General features: G+C 38.0%; 1 protein-coding gene across 1 annotated transcript in view; it reads left to right on the top strand.

Annotated features, from left to right (window-relative positions):
- The window catches only part of RYR2 (ryanodine receptor 2), a 445,869-nt gene that overhangs the window by 267,139 nt on the left and 162,201 nt on the right, over positions 1-16,529 (top strand). Inside the window, 8 exon segments of the mRNA XM_034663566.1 lie at positions 2,103-2,149; positions 2,151-2,221; positions 5,868-6,037; positions 7,180-7,400; positions 8,655-8,745; positions 10,767-10,907; positions 12,302-12,465; positions 14,664-14,742. Of these exon segments, the coding sequence (XP_034519457.1) occupies positions 2,103-2,149; positions 2,151-2,221; positions 5,868-6,037; positions 7,180-7,400; positions 8,655-8,745; positions 10,767-10,907; positions 12,302-12,465; positions 14,664-14,742 (984 nt within the window).

Genomic DNA, 16,529 nt, shown 5'->3' with positions numbered 1-16,529 from the left:
TCCTAGTTCTTATGTTCCATAGATGAGAGAAATCATATGATAATTGTCTTTCTCTGCTTGACTTATTTCACTTAGCATTATCTCCTCCAGTGCCGTCCATGTTGCAGCAAATGTTGAGAATTCGTTCTTTCTGATAGCTGAGTAATATTCCATTGTATATATGGACCACAGCTTCTTAATCCAGTCATCTGTTGAAGGGCATCTCGGCTCCTTCCATGATTTGGCTATTGTGGACAATGCAGCTATGAACATTGGGGTGCATATGGCCCTTCTCTTTACTACGTCTGTATCTTTGGGGTAAACACCCAGTAGTGCAATGGCTGGGTCATAGGGTAGTTCAATTTTTAACTTTTTAAGGGACCTCCACACTGTTTTCCAGAGTGGCTGTACCAACTTGCATTCCCACCAACAATGTAGGAGGGATCCCCTTTCTCCACATCCTCTCCAACAATTGTTGTTTCTTGCCTTGTCTATCTTTGCCATTCTAACTGGCGTAAGGTGGTATCTCAGTGTGGTTTTGATTTGAATTTCCCTGATGGCTAATGATTTTGAACATTTTTTCATGTGTCTGTTAGCCATTTGTATGTCTTCATTGGAAAAGTGTCTGTTCATATCTTCTGCCCATTTTATGATTTGTTTATTTGTTTCTCGTGTATTGAGTTTGAGAAGTTCTTTGTAGATCTTGGATACCAGTCCCTTATCTGTAGTGTCCTTTGCAAATATATTCTCCCATTCCGTGGGCTGCCTCTTAGTTTTTTTGACTGTTTCCTTGGCTGTGCAGAAGCTTTTTATCCTGATGAAGTCCCATATGTTCATTTTATCTTTTGTTTCTCTTGCCTTTGGAGATGTGTCATGAAAAAGTTGCTCTGGCCGATGTCGTAGAGGTTGCTGCCTATGTTCTCTAGAATTTTGATGGATTGACAGGCTAACGTCTTAATGGTAAGAGTTATAAGCCTTCAAATATCTTAACTGACTATGTATTATTTACAGATAGAATGACTTAATTTATTATGTTGAAAACAACGATAGGCTGTAAGTTGAATAAAATAACCTTTCCCCCCTTCCTTATATAACTTGTTCGGTTGTATAACATTCAGAGAAAGACAACATTAGAAGAGTCTTAGTTCATGATTTATTCAAACTCTGAACCATAATCCAAACAGCTAGAAATGCAAATTCTAATGATTATTCTCTATTCATTACTGGGGGAAAATATTTTCTGACTGGTCTATTTTATATGAATTCTGATAACAGTTTCATTTTTCTTTCCACATAAGTTTAACATAATTTTCTTTTAAAAAAAAAAATCTATTTATTTCAGAGAGAGAGAGCACAGCAGGGAGGGGCAGAGGGAGAAGGAGAGAGATTCTTTTTTTTTTTTTTTTTAAGATTTTATTTATTTATTCGACAGAGATAGAGACAGCCAGTGAGAGAGGGAACACAAGCNGGAACACAAGCAGGGGCAGAGGGAGAGGGAGAAGGAGGCTTTCATCCGAGCAGGGAGCCCGATGTGGGTCTTGATCCCAGGACCCTGGGATCATGACCCAAGCCAAAGGCAGGCGCTCAATTACTGAGCCACCCAGGCGCCCCGTGGCTAAGATTCTTGAGGCGTCCCATGGCTAAGATTCTTGAGGCCCCCCATGGTCCTCACAGGGCAGGTGCTTGGTTAGCCAGTGACTGTCTGAAACACCTGTTATGATTCCTATTCACCATTCCCCCCAACACACACACACATTGTACACCCTTCCTTTGGAGAAATCCATGTGGAATGTAGATGGATTTACAATTACATTTTCAACCCCAAGCAAGAAAAGAGGCTAAATCAGTCATAAATATTACTATATGTTCTGGGTCTAAAGATAATTTTTTTCTTTGTAATACATAATTCAGCGTATGCTGGTGTCAGTAAAACTGTGGGCAAGTAAATATCTGTCTGTAATGTAAGCCTGAAACAACAGCTTCTACCAGAGGTCTAATTTTATATGTATGATGAACAGAAAAATATTTTAGACTTGGATTCCCATACTTAAGATTTTCTAGATGGAATTATAACATTGATTTCACGAAGATTTTCTAATGTTCTTTTATTTTTCTTCCCATAGTTGATTCATGCTGGTAAGGGGGAAGCCATCAGAATCCGGTCCATTTTGATCCCTAATTCCACTGGGAGATTTGGTGGGAGTAATCAGCATTGGTTTTCAGATGCCAACAATAGCCAAAGGTAAGGCCAACTTCCATTCTTTGTAATTCGGTGGGACATTGGAGGACAGGAGTTTTAAATAATATTATCAGCATCCACATTTCCCCCCCCCACCCTACCCTGTCCTACAGGATAGTTACAGGATTTCAGTTTCTTTAAGAAGAGAACTATAAAGTACGTTATTTTGATTGAATCAAGAAAAGCTCTATTCCCATATTCTTCACATATGTTTACAAACATTTATATATAATTGAAAAAAGATACTACTTTTTTATAAAGTATTTTCTGTTCTCATTGTTTTGAAACAGCTGTTTTCAATGAGATTTTTATCATTTTTAAACAGCTGTTTTCAATGAGATTTTAGTAATTTTTTACATGACATTTCTGATAGTTTCCCCAAGAAGAGGAAATATATACCTCACCTGTCTTACCTAATTTCTTTCCTACTGTTTTTGGTCCTCATTCTTCTCTTTCTTGACTGCAATTCTTTTACTCACCCTTTTGGATAGTTTTCATTACCATTTTCTTATGATGCTTTTTTCCCCTCAAAATTATCATAGCTTTTGACTTAGAGATTAAAAAAATTCCCAGTGTGTTGAAAGAAATGCTCTTTTCGAGACTAAGGAGAAAACTTTAAAAATAAAAATTTTACCATTTTCACCAAATGTTTATTGTCCTTTTACATTATGTCATTTTGGTTTAGCAACTGTTTGTGATTAGTTTTTTTTGTTTGTTTGTTTTTAAAGATTTTATTTTATTTATTTATTTTAAGGGGGGAGAGTGTGAGTGGGGGGAGGAGTAGAGGGAGAGGGAGAGAGAGAATCTCAATCAGACTCTTCACTGACCCTGGAATCTGACCTGGGGCTCGATCTCATGACCCTGAGATCATGACCTGAGCCAAAACCAAGAGTTGATTGCTTGCTTAACTGATTGAGCCACGCAGGTGCCATGATTAGTTTTTAATATTAAGTCAGAAGCATGGAGAATGAAATTATAGTCTGTTCTCTACGTAAATGCCAGCAAATGCTGTAGCCCAGATTCGGTTGGGGAAGAAGGAGAGCTCAGGCAGCACTGAGTGAAGTGTGGATGCTGCACTGTGGAGGTGGCTGGAGGGCCTCCGTGGACACCCTCACTGACCACTGCAGCGCCCCAAGCTACAGCAGAAATGGCAGGTGGCAGAGGCCCGAGGCCCAGGCCCTGGGTCATGGTTTACACTCTGCCTCGCATAGAAACAAAGATTTGAGAGTTATCGAAGACAAGGGTTGGTTAGATTCCAGATTACACTTTAGTTTTCCTTTTTCCAGCTTCAGTTCTGTTCACTTTTCAACACTTTATTGGATATTGTTGCACATATCATTTTTACTTAAACTTCTAATTTGAGAAGAAAATGCGGTTAGGTAGAACGTGCATGTTATGATCATTTCCTGCATCAGTTATGCCCCAGAGAGGATTAGCTGTTATTATCTGAAGTCTCAAATGCAGGGACCGCTGCGTAACTGAGTCCGGCTGCCCCTCCTTGCCAGCCTTCTGAGGATGAGAAAGTAATGCTTCCTATGTGCCCAGCTCACAGACCCAAGCCTTCCTTCCGGGTGACATAAGCAGCCACGGTAGCTGACCGTTCCTTATGATGTGAAGGAAAGCTGCAGATGAAAAATTGTCCCCTGGCTTGTCGCCTTCTCCCCTTGGGGCGATTTCTTCCTTTTGCGTACATACGAGATCTTCTTGCGTACTGTTCATTTACTTAAATAAGGCGTCTTTTCTTTGCCCTACATCCTGAGCCACTTCGAGGAAGTTTGCCTCTTCCTCCCTTCTTGGTAGCTGAGACCTTTCTCAAAATCTTTTATCACACCTATTTTAGAACTACAGCATGGCCCCAAAATAATGTAAGCGGGAGGGGTTCAGAACCCTGAGGGCAAGCACACGACCTCAAAAGTCGATGTCCAGTGCCTGCAGCACTTGGCCCCAGCACGTTCGGACAGACTGTCCGAGGCCATAACTGCACGTGGATGAATACTGCAGGTGTCACAGGGTAAGGCCAGTGCACCTGGCCCTCCTCCTTCCAGTTCAAAAGCCAGAAGTCGGACAGGAGGCAGTTCCTCAACTTTATTGGTCTCCATGGTGTTCAGGAGATGGTGAAGATAAAACCGTAGCTGTAGCAAATCGATGAGTCTTGAGTCCCAGGCATATGGAGCTGTAACACGCCTGAAAACAAATGTCTGTGCGAAAGCGTGTTTGAAACAGAAATCTTATTTTAGGATCAATGGGTGGCTTACTATTTCCTTAGGCACAACTGTATATTAAAATCGTAGAATCCGTTACATTTAAATTCCCTAATAATGTGATTTTTAGGAGAATTAAATGGGAATTTCATACAGAATTTTAATTAAAAAGTATACCACACTGATTTAACATTACTGGTTGGGCTTTAAATCTGATTTTCCTTGGTTTAAATCTAACTTTGCCAATTGCTAGGTGTACGACCCTGGGAAGGTTACTTAACTTTCCTGAAGGTCAGTTGTCATCTGTTAAACTAGCTAAGAATACCAGCCTCGTAGTGTGCTCTTGAAAACTGTGTAAGATCGTGTCTGGAACATTCCTAGCAGAGTGCCTGATAACAATACAAATAAGAGCTATTATTCCCATTATTTTAATTATAGGAAGAAAAGTAGTAGGTATATTGGGTATTATAATTTAATAAGGATGGAAGCGATTTCATATTAACCTTTAATATAATTTCCCTTAAAATACTGTTTCTTATTTATTTTCATGATTCAAATAAGAAATCCGTTCCTTAATTAGAAGGAAAACAAAAAAGTTGTGACTTTATTTTTCCAGGATGATTGTAATCCTGTATCCTTTTTCCCTGGGTCCCTTCTTCTTCAACACTGCATCAGTATTAAAGATTCTGTGATATTATTTGTAGAATCTTACAGTGTGTCATCAGTAGCAGAGTACTGGCATCATTATTATTACATGGTCAAACAGGAAACACATCTGCCCTCCAATATTTTAAATTGGTACATAATCCCCAAATTCCTCGTATCTGTGGTTGCCAACCTGTGAATCTATGGAATTCTTCTAAGAGGTTCACTCATCTATATAGGCATCAAATATTGATTAATAGAGAATAATAATATGACTCTCAAATATGTCTTAAATGTTGTTAAATGCTATTATGAATAATGAAACATATTTAAAGTCAAACTGATTCATAGAGTTGTTTCATCATTTTGTAATTGTCTAACCCATAAATATGTAAATGAATCATGATTATCACATAGGGATATGTGAGCTTTATTAGTGTTTGAAAGAGGCTCTCATTTTTGAAAACAGTGAAAACTTTACAATTTAACTTTTTATGGTATTTACTGCTAGTTTTACAATGTAGATTTTGGATGCCTTTTTGTTTCCTTCTGTTATCTAGCATAATACTGTGTCTTTGATCCTACATGCAATTAATGAATGGATTCCTAAATCACATTTTGAATGACCTTGAATTTAAATTGCACTGGCATAATTCCTCAGCCAATTCCCAGCACTTGTTTGTGGGTAGTAGAAGGGACAAAAATCCATTCAACTGATAACTTGACCATTTTAAAACTTGAGAAGCCTGGAGAGAAGCCATTTGCAATCCATTAACAATGATATGTCACCTTCTCTCTTTTAGATGGGAATGTGGTGGAGCCTGACATGTCTGCGGGGTTTTGCCCAGATCACAAGGCAGCCATGGTTTTGTTCCTTGACAGGGTCTATGGGATTGAGGTTCAAGATTTCCTCCTCCATCTTCTCGAGGTTGGCTTTCTGCCAGATCTCCGGGCTGCTGCTTCTTTAGACACGGTAATGATTTGAAAAGTTGACATCCTCAACTTTTGACTCTTCATTCTCTGGCTTGTGATATTCTCCATAAATATATTCATTCATTTATACACTGTCACCAAATGTTTATTGAATACCTATTATATTTTTAGGCAGGCAGTGGGTAAACTAAAAATAAAATAGACTGTGTCCTAAGGAATTCACTGAATAGTGGAGACAACTTAGAACCTCAGGAGTATGATAAGAATTCTGATCAGGTACTGCGGAAGACAGTAAGTTCATATCATCCGAATTTGGGAGGTCACAGTGGCTCCTTTTAACCTCCAAATTGGCCTAAAGAATTACGCCTCTCACGGAAAGCAGTTATAGTATTAAGAATGTTTAATGGACATTGTTGAGTTGTGCCAATTATAATGTCATCCTGGTATCTTTATTTTTAAAGCACAGATAAGTCTGAAATCTATCCAGCCAGTGGCCCACATTGAAAATCTGTCATGACTGGTGTAAATATTCTGCTCTTGGAAGCATTATAGAATAAGCTGAAGCTCTAAATGTTATTTCAGTAGTTATAATAATACCTTCTTTTATTGTCAATTAAACGGATCTTTTTGATTCCAGAGGAAATCAGATCTTGAGCTGATAATAGCTCTTTCAGGAAAGTCAAGAGAGGAGAATCATAAAAAGAAACTGAAATTTCTTTTTTCTTTGTTGGGTGTGTTCACATGAAATTCTGACCTAAACAGGAGAGCTGAGAACATAATAAGACAATCAGCCTTTGGCTATTAATTCTGCTGGCCATGAGCTAAAATATAAATGTAAATAAGTCACATTCCTAAATATCATTAGTGTCTTCGTCTCATATCCATCCTTCCCTTATACCTTATTATAGAATGTGAGCCTCTTGGGTTTCTTGAGGGGGGAGCAAGCACTATAGCTATCATTTCATTTTTATCTCATAAACAGAGCAATTGAAAGTTGATTGTTTCTAGTGGTAAAAAAAATCATAGGAACCACACTTAAAGATATAACCGAGGAGTACATCTCCCTTGTTCATATACTTGTCATTTTCTAGAGAATGAAATCCCATGTCCACCTGTTCATCCCTTCGAGTGTGGTCTACTACCGAACACTAATGACTCTCTACTGTCACAATTGCTTTCTAGGCTGCTCTGAGTGCTACAGACATGGCCTTGGCCCTCAATCGGTACCTTTGCACAGCCGTGCTGCCTCTGTTAACGAGATGCGCCCCTCTTTTTGCGGGCACAGAGCACCATGCCTCTCTCATTGACTCCTTACTTCACACTGTGTACAGACTCTCTAAGGGCTGCTCTCTTACCAAAGCTCAGCGGGATGCCATAGAAATTTGTTTGCTCTCTATTTGTGGGTAAGTGGGGAACGAACTCCTCCGTATCAAGCTGCTGCTTCTTTGAGAAAGAGAATTTACTACATGGCCCTTGACAAATAGGAACTTTGGAAGAAATTTCTGTACCAAAAAACGAATCCATTTTAGGTGGTCCACTTACCCGAGGTTGGAGTCCTATCAGAGCACCCTTGCTCCTGGTCAATTTCAGAAGTCTTCCTCCAGACCTCTGTAGGGTATTTGGCCATTGGAGAGAGTGCTGGACCAGTGTTACTGTTCTGGATGTTGGTGGGTAGGGGAACTGTGTGAGGAGTCCCTGGCCACTTGAGTGTAAAATTAATAGATTCTCCCCTTTCGGCTATGTATGATGATTTTAACTCCTCTTCCAGTAAAGAAAAGAAAAAACAGACTTATTAAATATAAAAGATGATACAGTATAATATGAAAGCATTACTTACTGTGGCAATCGTGAGGCTGACTATTTCCTCCATCCTGGAAAACCACTTCCTAGAGGTAGAAGTGTTCAACTGTCTTACTCTGGAAGCCAGAACATACCTTCTCCTGTTGGGGTTCTGACAACTAAAGTGGCAGTTTCTCAAGCCCCTGGCTGGGGTGATGGTTTCCTTCTAATTGCAAGAGCAGGTGAAGGCGTGTGGCCTAGCAGTGCACTGGTGAGGAAATGTTTTCACTCATAGCGAAGTATGTGGATTTAGAAGCCAGATGGGAAATGGGACCAAAATAACTATCTCACAGAGTTTATCTACTTATTAAGCGAGGTGAAGCATTCAGGATGACCAGACACAATAGATGTGTGTGAGCTTTCTTTCCCATCCTCCTCTGGCCGAATTTCTGCCTCAGCCTTTTCCCCTCCCTCCTGTTTCAACACTCCCTCTTGTGTTTGCTTCTAATTCAGTCACTGAAGACCCTTCCCAGCCAGTGGAGTGAGGGAAGAAGCACTTACTATAATTACTGGAGCAAGGGTCTCAGAAAACAGTGGGGTCTGTGGTTGTGGGTGGTTGGGAAGTGAAGGGGAGACGAGGAACATTTGTAGCAAATAAGGAGTGGGCTTCAGATGGAGCAGATAGAGAGGAGTTGGAAATGTAACCTTTTGTACAATTGTGTGGTGGTGGGTTCATCTTTGGATTGGGGGCACCTAATTAACACCATCTGAAGAGAGGTGTAGGTACAGGTTCTTGGCTTATATAATTTAGCTCTTGAATTCTTTCCTTAGTTTAGAGACATTTCTCTTTGTTATTAAAATGAACTTTGTCCCACCAGCCAATTGAGACCTTCTATGATGCAACACTTGCTCCGAAGATTAGTATTTGATGTCCCATTATTAAATGAACATGCAAAGATGCCTCTTAAGGTAAGTAGAGGAAATGTCCATAGTTATGTGAATTCTGGGTCCCCTGATTTTTCTTCTCTTACACTATGTATAGCTCTTAGAAGCACCATGCTTGATTTTTGATGCTGGAAAATTTCTTCCAGTTCTTGAAAGTGGGCATATAAATTTGACAACTGTGTATATCATAATAAAATAAGTCCTAAAATATCATAGAAGTTCTACGATTGATTTCCTGTAGATAAATGGAAATGGAAACCAATGGGAAGAATGGGCAACAAAGAAAACATGAGCCAAGCTATTCTTAAAGTTGGAAAACATGTAGTAGGTATGGCCTGAAATATTAGCAACCTCAAGGGATAAAGGGCAGGCTTTCAAAACACCCATTTTCTAAGTTGGTAGTCACATGGCAGTTTCCAAATGTTACATCATAGGGTTCAAGGATAACCTCTCTGTCTATGCAGTTGCCGTTTGTCACCGAGTATAGAAGAATCACTGACGTTTTCTCTGTCCGGCTTCATTATTCTGCTCATGAATGATCGGGGCTCATAGTGTCTTACTGACTTGAAAATATATTTCTGTCATCTAATATCGCAATCCAGATGTAGGATTGGAATATTCGGTGTGTCCTACTACATCAGTAGCATGGTCTGTGGGTGGAGGTCATAGGCATATAGTGGACTGTTTTATGGGGAGCCTTTCTGTACTGTCATCTCGTAAACCTCATTTTTCCTCATGGCCTCCCAGTACCAGTGTTGGAAAAGAGAAGTCTGAGATATGAGTTGGTATTTTGAGCTGCTATTACTCTAAGCATCCATAGATATTTAGCAAATACAGTCTTTCTCCCTGAAAATTCATTTTGGTTTAGTAAATTTAGATTAATGAATGATGCAAAGTAAATGATATCCTTGCTAAAAATCCCATTTTAACAGTTTTTATCGTCTAGAAGAGCTCTTGCCATACAAAATTTTCTTCATACTAATGATCTGAAAGGTACCTGAGAAAAAGAGATAGTATTACTTTTTGTGATAAACTCTTTTAGGTTGTAAATATTAACAAGTTAATCCAAACACATTAGATCTCAATATTTCATTATTCAAGATTTCTAAATTGTGTGCATGTGTGTGTTGTAATTGAGAGGGAGACCAAACTGGAAGTATTTCTCTAATAAGAGATGTAGTTTGTTTTAATAACATCAATCCTTTTTGATCTATTTCCCCCCTTAGTTACAGAAAAGAGAGTCCAAAAACTTGTAGTTGATTCATAAAAATCATTTCATTAATTCAGCAAGTAGTTGTGAATGTTTGTTAGTTTAAAAATAAAAAATGAATTATGAAAGAACTACTGAAGAATTAGAAGATTCTACTTTGTCTTTGAACTTACAGTCTAGCCCTAAACAAACAAAACGTACATAGATGAAAACTGAAGATGAATACAGACACTCGGCAAGATAATAAACTGCATCCATAACCACCAAATAAAGATAAGTAAAGAAGTTACTGAAACAGAGTAGTTTAGGACGCTTATTGAGAGAGAGAAGTTCTGAAGCAAAGCCTGAAGTGTGGTGATTAAGGTTTGGCAAAAAGGAAGCAAAAATATTCAGAGGTAGACTTCCCTTAGAATGTACATTTCAGGTGCTGTACCCTAGACATACTTCCTTGTGCCCCTGGGTCACCCTGGCATCAGTCCTTTCCTTAAGTGCAGATGTGCATATCCAGGGGATGGCGACTCATAAAACTGAGTAAATGATAGCAACTAATGTAGGACCCAGGGATACATCCATACCCAGCCTTGTAAAGAATGCTGTTCAAAATGCACTTATGTGTAAAATTGGGCATGGGGCCCTCATACTGTGACCAGTGTTACATTTTAAAGAGGCATGGTATATAAGGTAATAGTATTCTCCAGAAGAATTAATTTAGGATTGAGCGGTTTTGTTTCACTTGACCTTATTACATGGCATTTGAGTGTCAAATGGGAAGAAATGGGAAAAAATATGAAAGGTATCTTTCACTCATTGCTTTTATAATTGTTTTCTCCCATAGCTGCTGACAAATCATTATGAAAGATGCTGGAAATATTACTGCCTGCCTGGAGGGTGGGGGAACTTTGGAGCTGCCTCAGAGGAAGAGCTTCATTTATCAAGAAAGTTGTTTTGGGGCATTTTTGATGCCCTGTCTCAAAAGGTGATTGAAGATTTTGTGGACTTTGTGTGATAAAAAATTTAAAAGCCATAAATATTCCTAGTAGAATATTATCTTTACTTATTAAGACTTAGTTCTTTTTCAGTGTCTAACAAATGTTGAGAATGCAGTTTATATTTAAGTTCAGTAATCATTATGGTAACATGTTCCTTGTGATCGTAACACCTTCAGAACTTAAAATGGCTAAGCATTTCAGGAAATTATGCGCATGGTTAAGTTTCTGGTGCATTTGGATTTACCTGGACTCAAACCCTCCCTAGTCACCCAGATCTTAAAACCATGAAGAAATCTAATCAAATATAAAAATACAGTCTCATGAAATTGCAATGTTCCAGTGGCCTTACTGGCTTTTCCCATTTTGCTGCTATGGAGGCTTAAGTCACTCCACTCTGTGTTGCTTTCTATATGTGACATTCTGTAATAGTTGGCATATTTATAAAGAATAGTTCATATATTTTCAGAAGGCGAGGGGTGGGGATCGTTCTTCAGGGAAAATCAGAACAGCTTTGTTTGCTTCTGCTTAAATTATTAATCAAAATCAGATATCCTGGAGCAGGATATCCAGAAGTTTGCTATGTAATAGAGTGAAGTTCACCCGTGATTACAGTTGAAAGCTACATCTTGATGCTTTTTGTCACTGAATTGCCTTTGGTAAACTGAGGATCCTTTTAAAATAATATGTAGAAGGCAGTTTTAGAAGGATTTACAACATTAATTCAAAACACTTAAAAGTGAGATAATTCTTAAATAATAATTATTTTTTACTGTTTAAAAAATCTATAAATACACATTTAATCCCTGACATAATTAATATACAAATAACACTTTCCAAAAATTTTGATTGTGCATATTCCCCATAGAATTTCTTTCTCGGTTTAGAATTTTATTTTTCGTAACTTTGTAATGTGATACAAATCAGTTAAAATTTCTTACTCTCTGGAATGATCCTTTATGTGTGTTTCAGGTGATAGTCTTTATAACATGGTGTAGCAATATTCTATAATTCTGCTATTTGTTGACTGAAATTACATTTACGTTATGAAGACATGTTATACATTTAGAATATTCAGGTTTATTTCATAAAATATTGGAGAAAAACTCTTGGGGAAGCAAAGATTTTCTTACGTGGCAACTTCGGCCTCTCTCCTGTTTGGTGGGGTTTCAGGCTATATGTTTCATTTGCTAGAGAAAGAATCTGTTAAGGGAGTTAGGTTAGCCCAGCGTAATTCTGATTTTCTCTTAAAACATCTTGCCAGCCACAGCAATCATTTTGACAACTTTTGCTCAATAGTAACGCAGGTTTTTGTGTTTTGGTGTTTGTTTTGTTTTGTCTTGTTTTTTGTTTTGTTTTTTTTTGGTCCTCCATTTCTTCCCAGAAATATGAACAAGAACTTTTCAAACTGGCACTGCCTTGCCTGAGTGCAGTTGCGGGAGCTTTGCCTCCAGACTACATGGAGTCAAATTATGTCAGTATGATGGAAAAACAGTCATCAATGGATTCTGAAGGGAACTTTAACCCACAACCTGTTGATACCTCAAAGTATGGACTCTTTCTATTGCAGCAGATTTTTATTGTAAATGATGTGTGAAGTCTGAAATTGAATAAGGTACTAAAGTGAACTTTCTCTAATCCATGCCCCCTTTGAATTGGTATCCTTTTGATAGGAGTCCCTTTACTTGACGGAATGATAGTAGTAATAATAATGATTATGCAAATTTCAGAAGTAGATAAGATGTACCTTCTAGGATACTTAATCCAGATTCTCCATACGTAACCCCATGGAAATATCCACAATAATAAGAATCAAGAATCAGCTATATTTTTAGTTGAAAGTTGACCCTAAATCTTAATACTTATATCCAACCTCTGTCATCTTTGACTGGGGGTGATAGCGGCACACAGGGCAAAGGTGTTCCTGTGAGCTGCGGGAAGTCACTCCACCATCACTACATCTCAGCAAAGCCTAGGGGTACCAGCTAATGTTCAGCATCATAAAGCAAAGCATGAGATTCCAGGGAATATCAAATGAGAATATTGGTGGAAAATTGAGCATGCCGTTATAATGCAGTGTGACAACCTTAGCCACAGATAAAATGTTACTTAACATTATGAAACTTCTTACTTGTACTTAGTTGCATAAATCATTTTACAAGTGGGATGTCTCAGTACTTCAGGTGTTTGGGAGTCTCAGCTTTTTGTTGTTACTGTCTTTGAGTAGGACCATGGTTTCCCATTTGGGAGGAAAGCTGACTCTTCATGCTACATTATCTTGTCGATTCCATGGTGACTTCCGCACGATCAGTGGTTAGCAAGGTAGTCACTTGGTAGCCACCATCCACAGCATCCACAGCTTGGGAGTTCAACTTTTAGGCTTCTGGGCGGCCCCCGGCTGGTTTAGCTTCCATAACAGATCAAAATTTCAACCCGAGTGGTATGCCATTAGTTGGATAATGCCTTTCATTTGCATGTTTGGTATTTGATGACAGTCCTGTGAGAAAAGACTCTACCCCCCAGTATTTGGCTTATGTGATTGATCCTTTGTATCTCTTCCAATGTAAGTAAATCAGAATATCACATGTTCAGTTCCTACATGGGTAAGTTTGTGGTTTGCTAATGTACAATATAATCCAGGATTTTAAAATAACATCAGAGCACGTCATGGTCTCAGTGTTGATTAACAATCTAATTAATTAACAACTGTTGGGCATGTGTATTCATTTACCGAGGCTTGCCCCTTTGGGGAATCCTTACCAGATTAGGTTTACTTAGTGATGTCAATCATTTCTACATCTTTGTGATTTTTACATATTGTTTCTTAAGTATGTCTGTGTCCTGTAGTTCAATCACTGACTGATAATATTGTTGAAAAAGAACAGTGACTCCTCTCATTATGCTAGGTTTTATTTAGAATTCAGTTCTCAGTGTTAATTGTGTTAATAAGTTATGTGTGTGAATGAATGGAATTATATATATATGTGTCTATTTAATTTTCCATTCATCGATATATTTAATATTCCCAAGTCCCATATTTACCATCAGACTTGGTCATCACTTGCATGCACTCAACATCTATTCAAGAGATCAAATATCAATTAAATATGAAAGGAATAAAAAATAAGTGTTAAGGTCACAAAGTAGGTTACTTTCCACTATAATCCATATTAACAACAATTAGAATGTTGTATGTGGACCACAAAATATAAAATCATTAACACATCATTAGTTGTATGACATTAACTTAAAATTTTAGTACATTTAAAAAATGTAACCAGATTTCAGCCATTTTTTATCCACTTATAGTTGTTGCAGGTGAGACTTAAGTCAAAAAGGGAGAATAACTTCAAAGAATGAATATGGAAGACAAGTATGTCTTTAAGCTCATTGAGTCTAACCATGTCTTGATTCAGGTTTAAAAATTTTTTTGGTATAATCTATTGTCCTTACCTTTGAGTACATTTTAATTATTTTTATTTATATTATATATAATTTTTATCAAATATAATTTATGTTGAGCCATAATAATGTATGAATTAATATAAGATGAACAGATAGAACATTACGGCTTGAGTTTTACTTTGTTCCTACACTATGGAAAAGTAATACCTTGTTAAGATGATTTTTTAACACTTGTGCATTGAATGGGATTTATGCAGTCATAAACTGTGAGTAAATTATTGGTATGATTTCCTGTAACTCCTATAAAAATCAAGCTTTTTTTTTCTTTATTTTTCTCATAGTATCACAATTCCTGAGAAGTTGGAATACTTCATTAACAAGTATGCGGAACATTCTCATGACAAGTGGTCAATGGACAAGGTAAAAGTCAGAGTATCACGTTCTAACTCAGTACTGAGTGTACCTAATGACGGGTCACTGCTCAAATATTTCTGACCATGACAACTTTCCACTTTAAAGTGAGAGCTTCATCTAGATTAGGAAAGAACATTCAATTACGATTTGCTGATACAGTCGTTAGTTCTGCCAGTAACACATGTGTAACACACATATGAATAAGGATATTTGTTCATAAAGGGGCGCCTGGGTGGCTCAGTTAGTCGAGCAACAGGCTCTTGGTGTAGTCTCAGCTTAGGATCTCAGGGTTGTGGGATCAAGCCCCAAGTCTGGCTCAGTGGGGAGTCTGCTTGAGGATTCTCTCCCTCTGTCCCTTCCCCCAGTCTGTCTTTCCCAAATAAATAAATAAAATCTTTAAAAAAAAAAAAAACAAATGTATTTACTCATAAGAAGCACAGTTTTAGGAATAAAAATTCTATTAATGAAGTCATAAATACAGTTTTTAACACATTATTTATGAGAGTATAAAGTAATAATCATAAGTACAAGTAGTAATTATGACAAATGGATGGGTTTTTGGAGAAATATATTCAGACTCGTCTAAAGTTCAACCATTAATGAAACCATATAAACTATTATCTGAAAAGGTGACTCCAGGTCAGAAATCTTTTAAAGAAACTTTGACTTTAGGGGTGCCTGGGTGGCGCAGAGGTTAAGCGTCTGCCTTTGGCTCAGGGCGTGATCCCGGCATTATGGGATCGAGCCCCACATCAGGCTCTTCTGCTATGAGCCTGCTTCTTCCTCTCCCATTCCCCCTGCTTGTGTTCCCTCTCTCACTGGCCGTCTCTGTCAACTAAATAAATAAAATCTTTAAAAAAAAAAAACTTTGACTTTATATATAATTTTATATTAGATAAAACCTTGAAAATTGTTCATTGGAATTGAGTGTTTACACCTTCTACTCCTCTATTGTGTGTCTTATTACCATGTAGATCGGCAGGTCACTAAGGATAAATCACATGGCAAGATGACATGTTTGTGTTGTTAAAAAAGGAGTGCAAGCAAATGAGATAAGTAACACATGTCCTACCCACCATGAAATTCTCTAAAAGAAAGCTTGTGGCTGAATAGTAACACTACGTTGAACCTGGTTAAATTTGAGAGATGATGTCTGTGAAGGTTTGTCAGAGAAATGGAGCTGAGGAGGACACAGGAATCTAAGATAAGCGTGTGCTGTTGGCGACGTGACAGTTAAACATGACGGGTTGTGAGGTGTTTGTAGAGCCGCTCCGTATCATCCGGCTAGACTTTCTATTCAGTTTCAGTTCTTGCCTTAACCAATTGGTCTCCTCCTAAGAAACCCTTTTGCTTGATAAATATGTGGCTCCTTGTTCAGTAATTTACTTATGAAGTGAGTCAGTATGAGTTACGTTCTGTTTTATATAAAGACTCTGTTGGGTGCTGAGCTGGTGGTGATGGAGAGGAAATGTCCAGGAAGGCTGTCCTGAGTGAATTCAGTCTAGTTACTCACATTACAGAGGCAGACATGAGAGGAGATAGGGAAACGGTGATGGGTACAGGATATGTACATGGGCAAGATAATGTGGAACAAACGTGTTGAGAGATCACTGAATACTGGAGCGGACAAAACAGGCAGCATTATTCAGAGAATCTTCCACATAAAGCAGAATAGTCCAGGTTTCCTGTTTAAAATGAGCATTTCAAAAAAATATTTAGAAAAAGTAATAAAAAGAGCATCTCAGGTGGAGGGTCCAAAAATGGGGCAGCATCGGTATCATGGGGGCCATGCA

This window comes from Ailuropoda melanoleuca, chromosome 6 (assembly GCF_002007445.2).
Source record: "Ailuropoda melanoleuca isolate Jingjing chromosome 6, ASM200744v2, whole genome shotgun sequence".
Classification (NCBI taxonomy): Eukaryota; Metazoa; Chordata; class Mammalia; order Carnivora; family Ursidae; genus Ailuropoda; species Ailuropoda melanoleuca.
The sequence above is the reverse complement of the archived record's forward strand: the minus strand, read 5'-3'. Positions and strand labels throughout refer to the sequence as shown.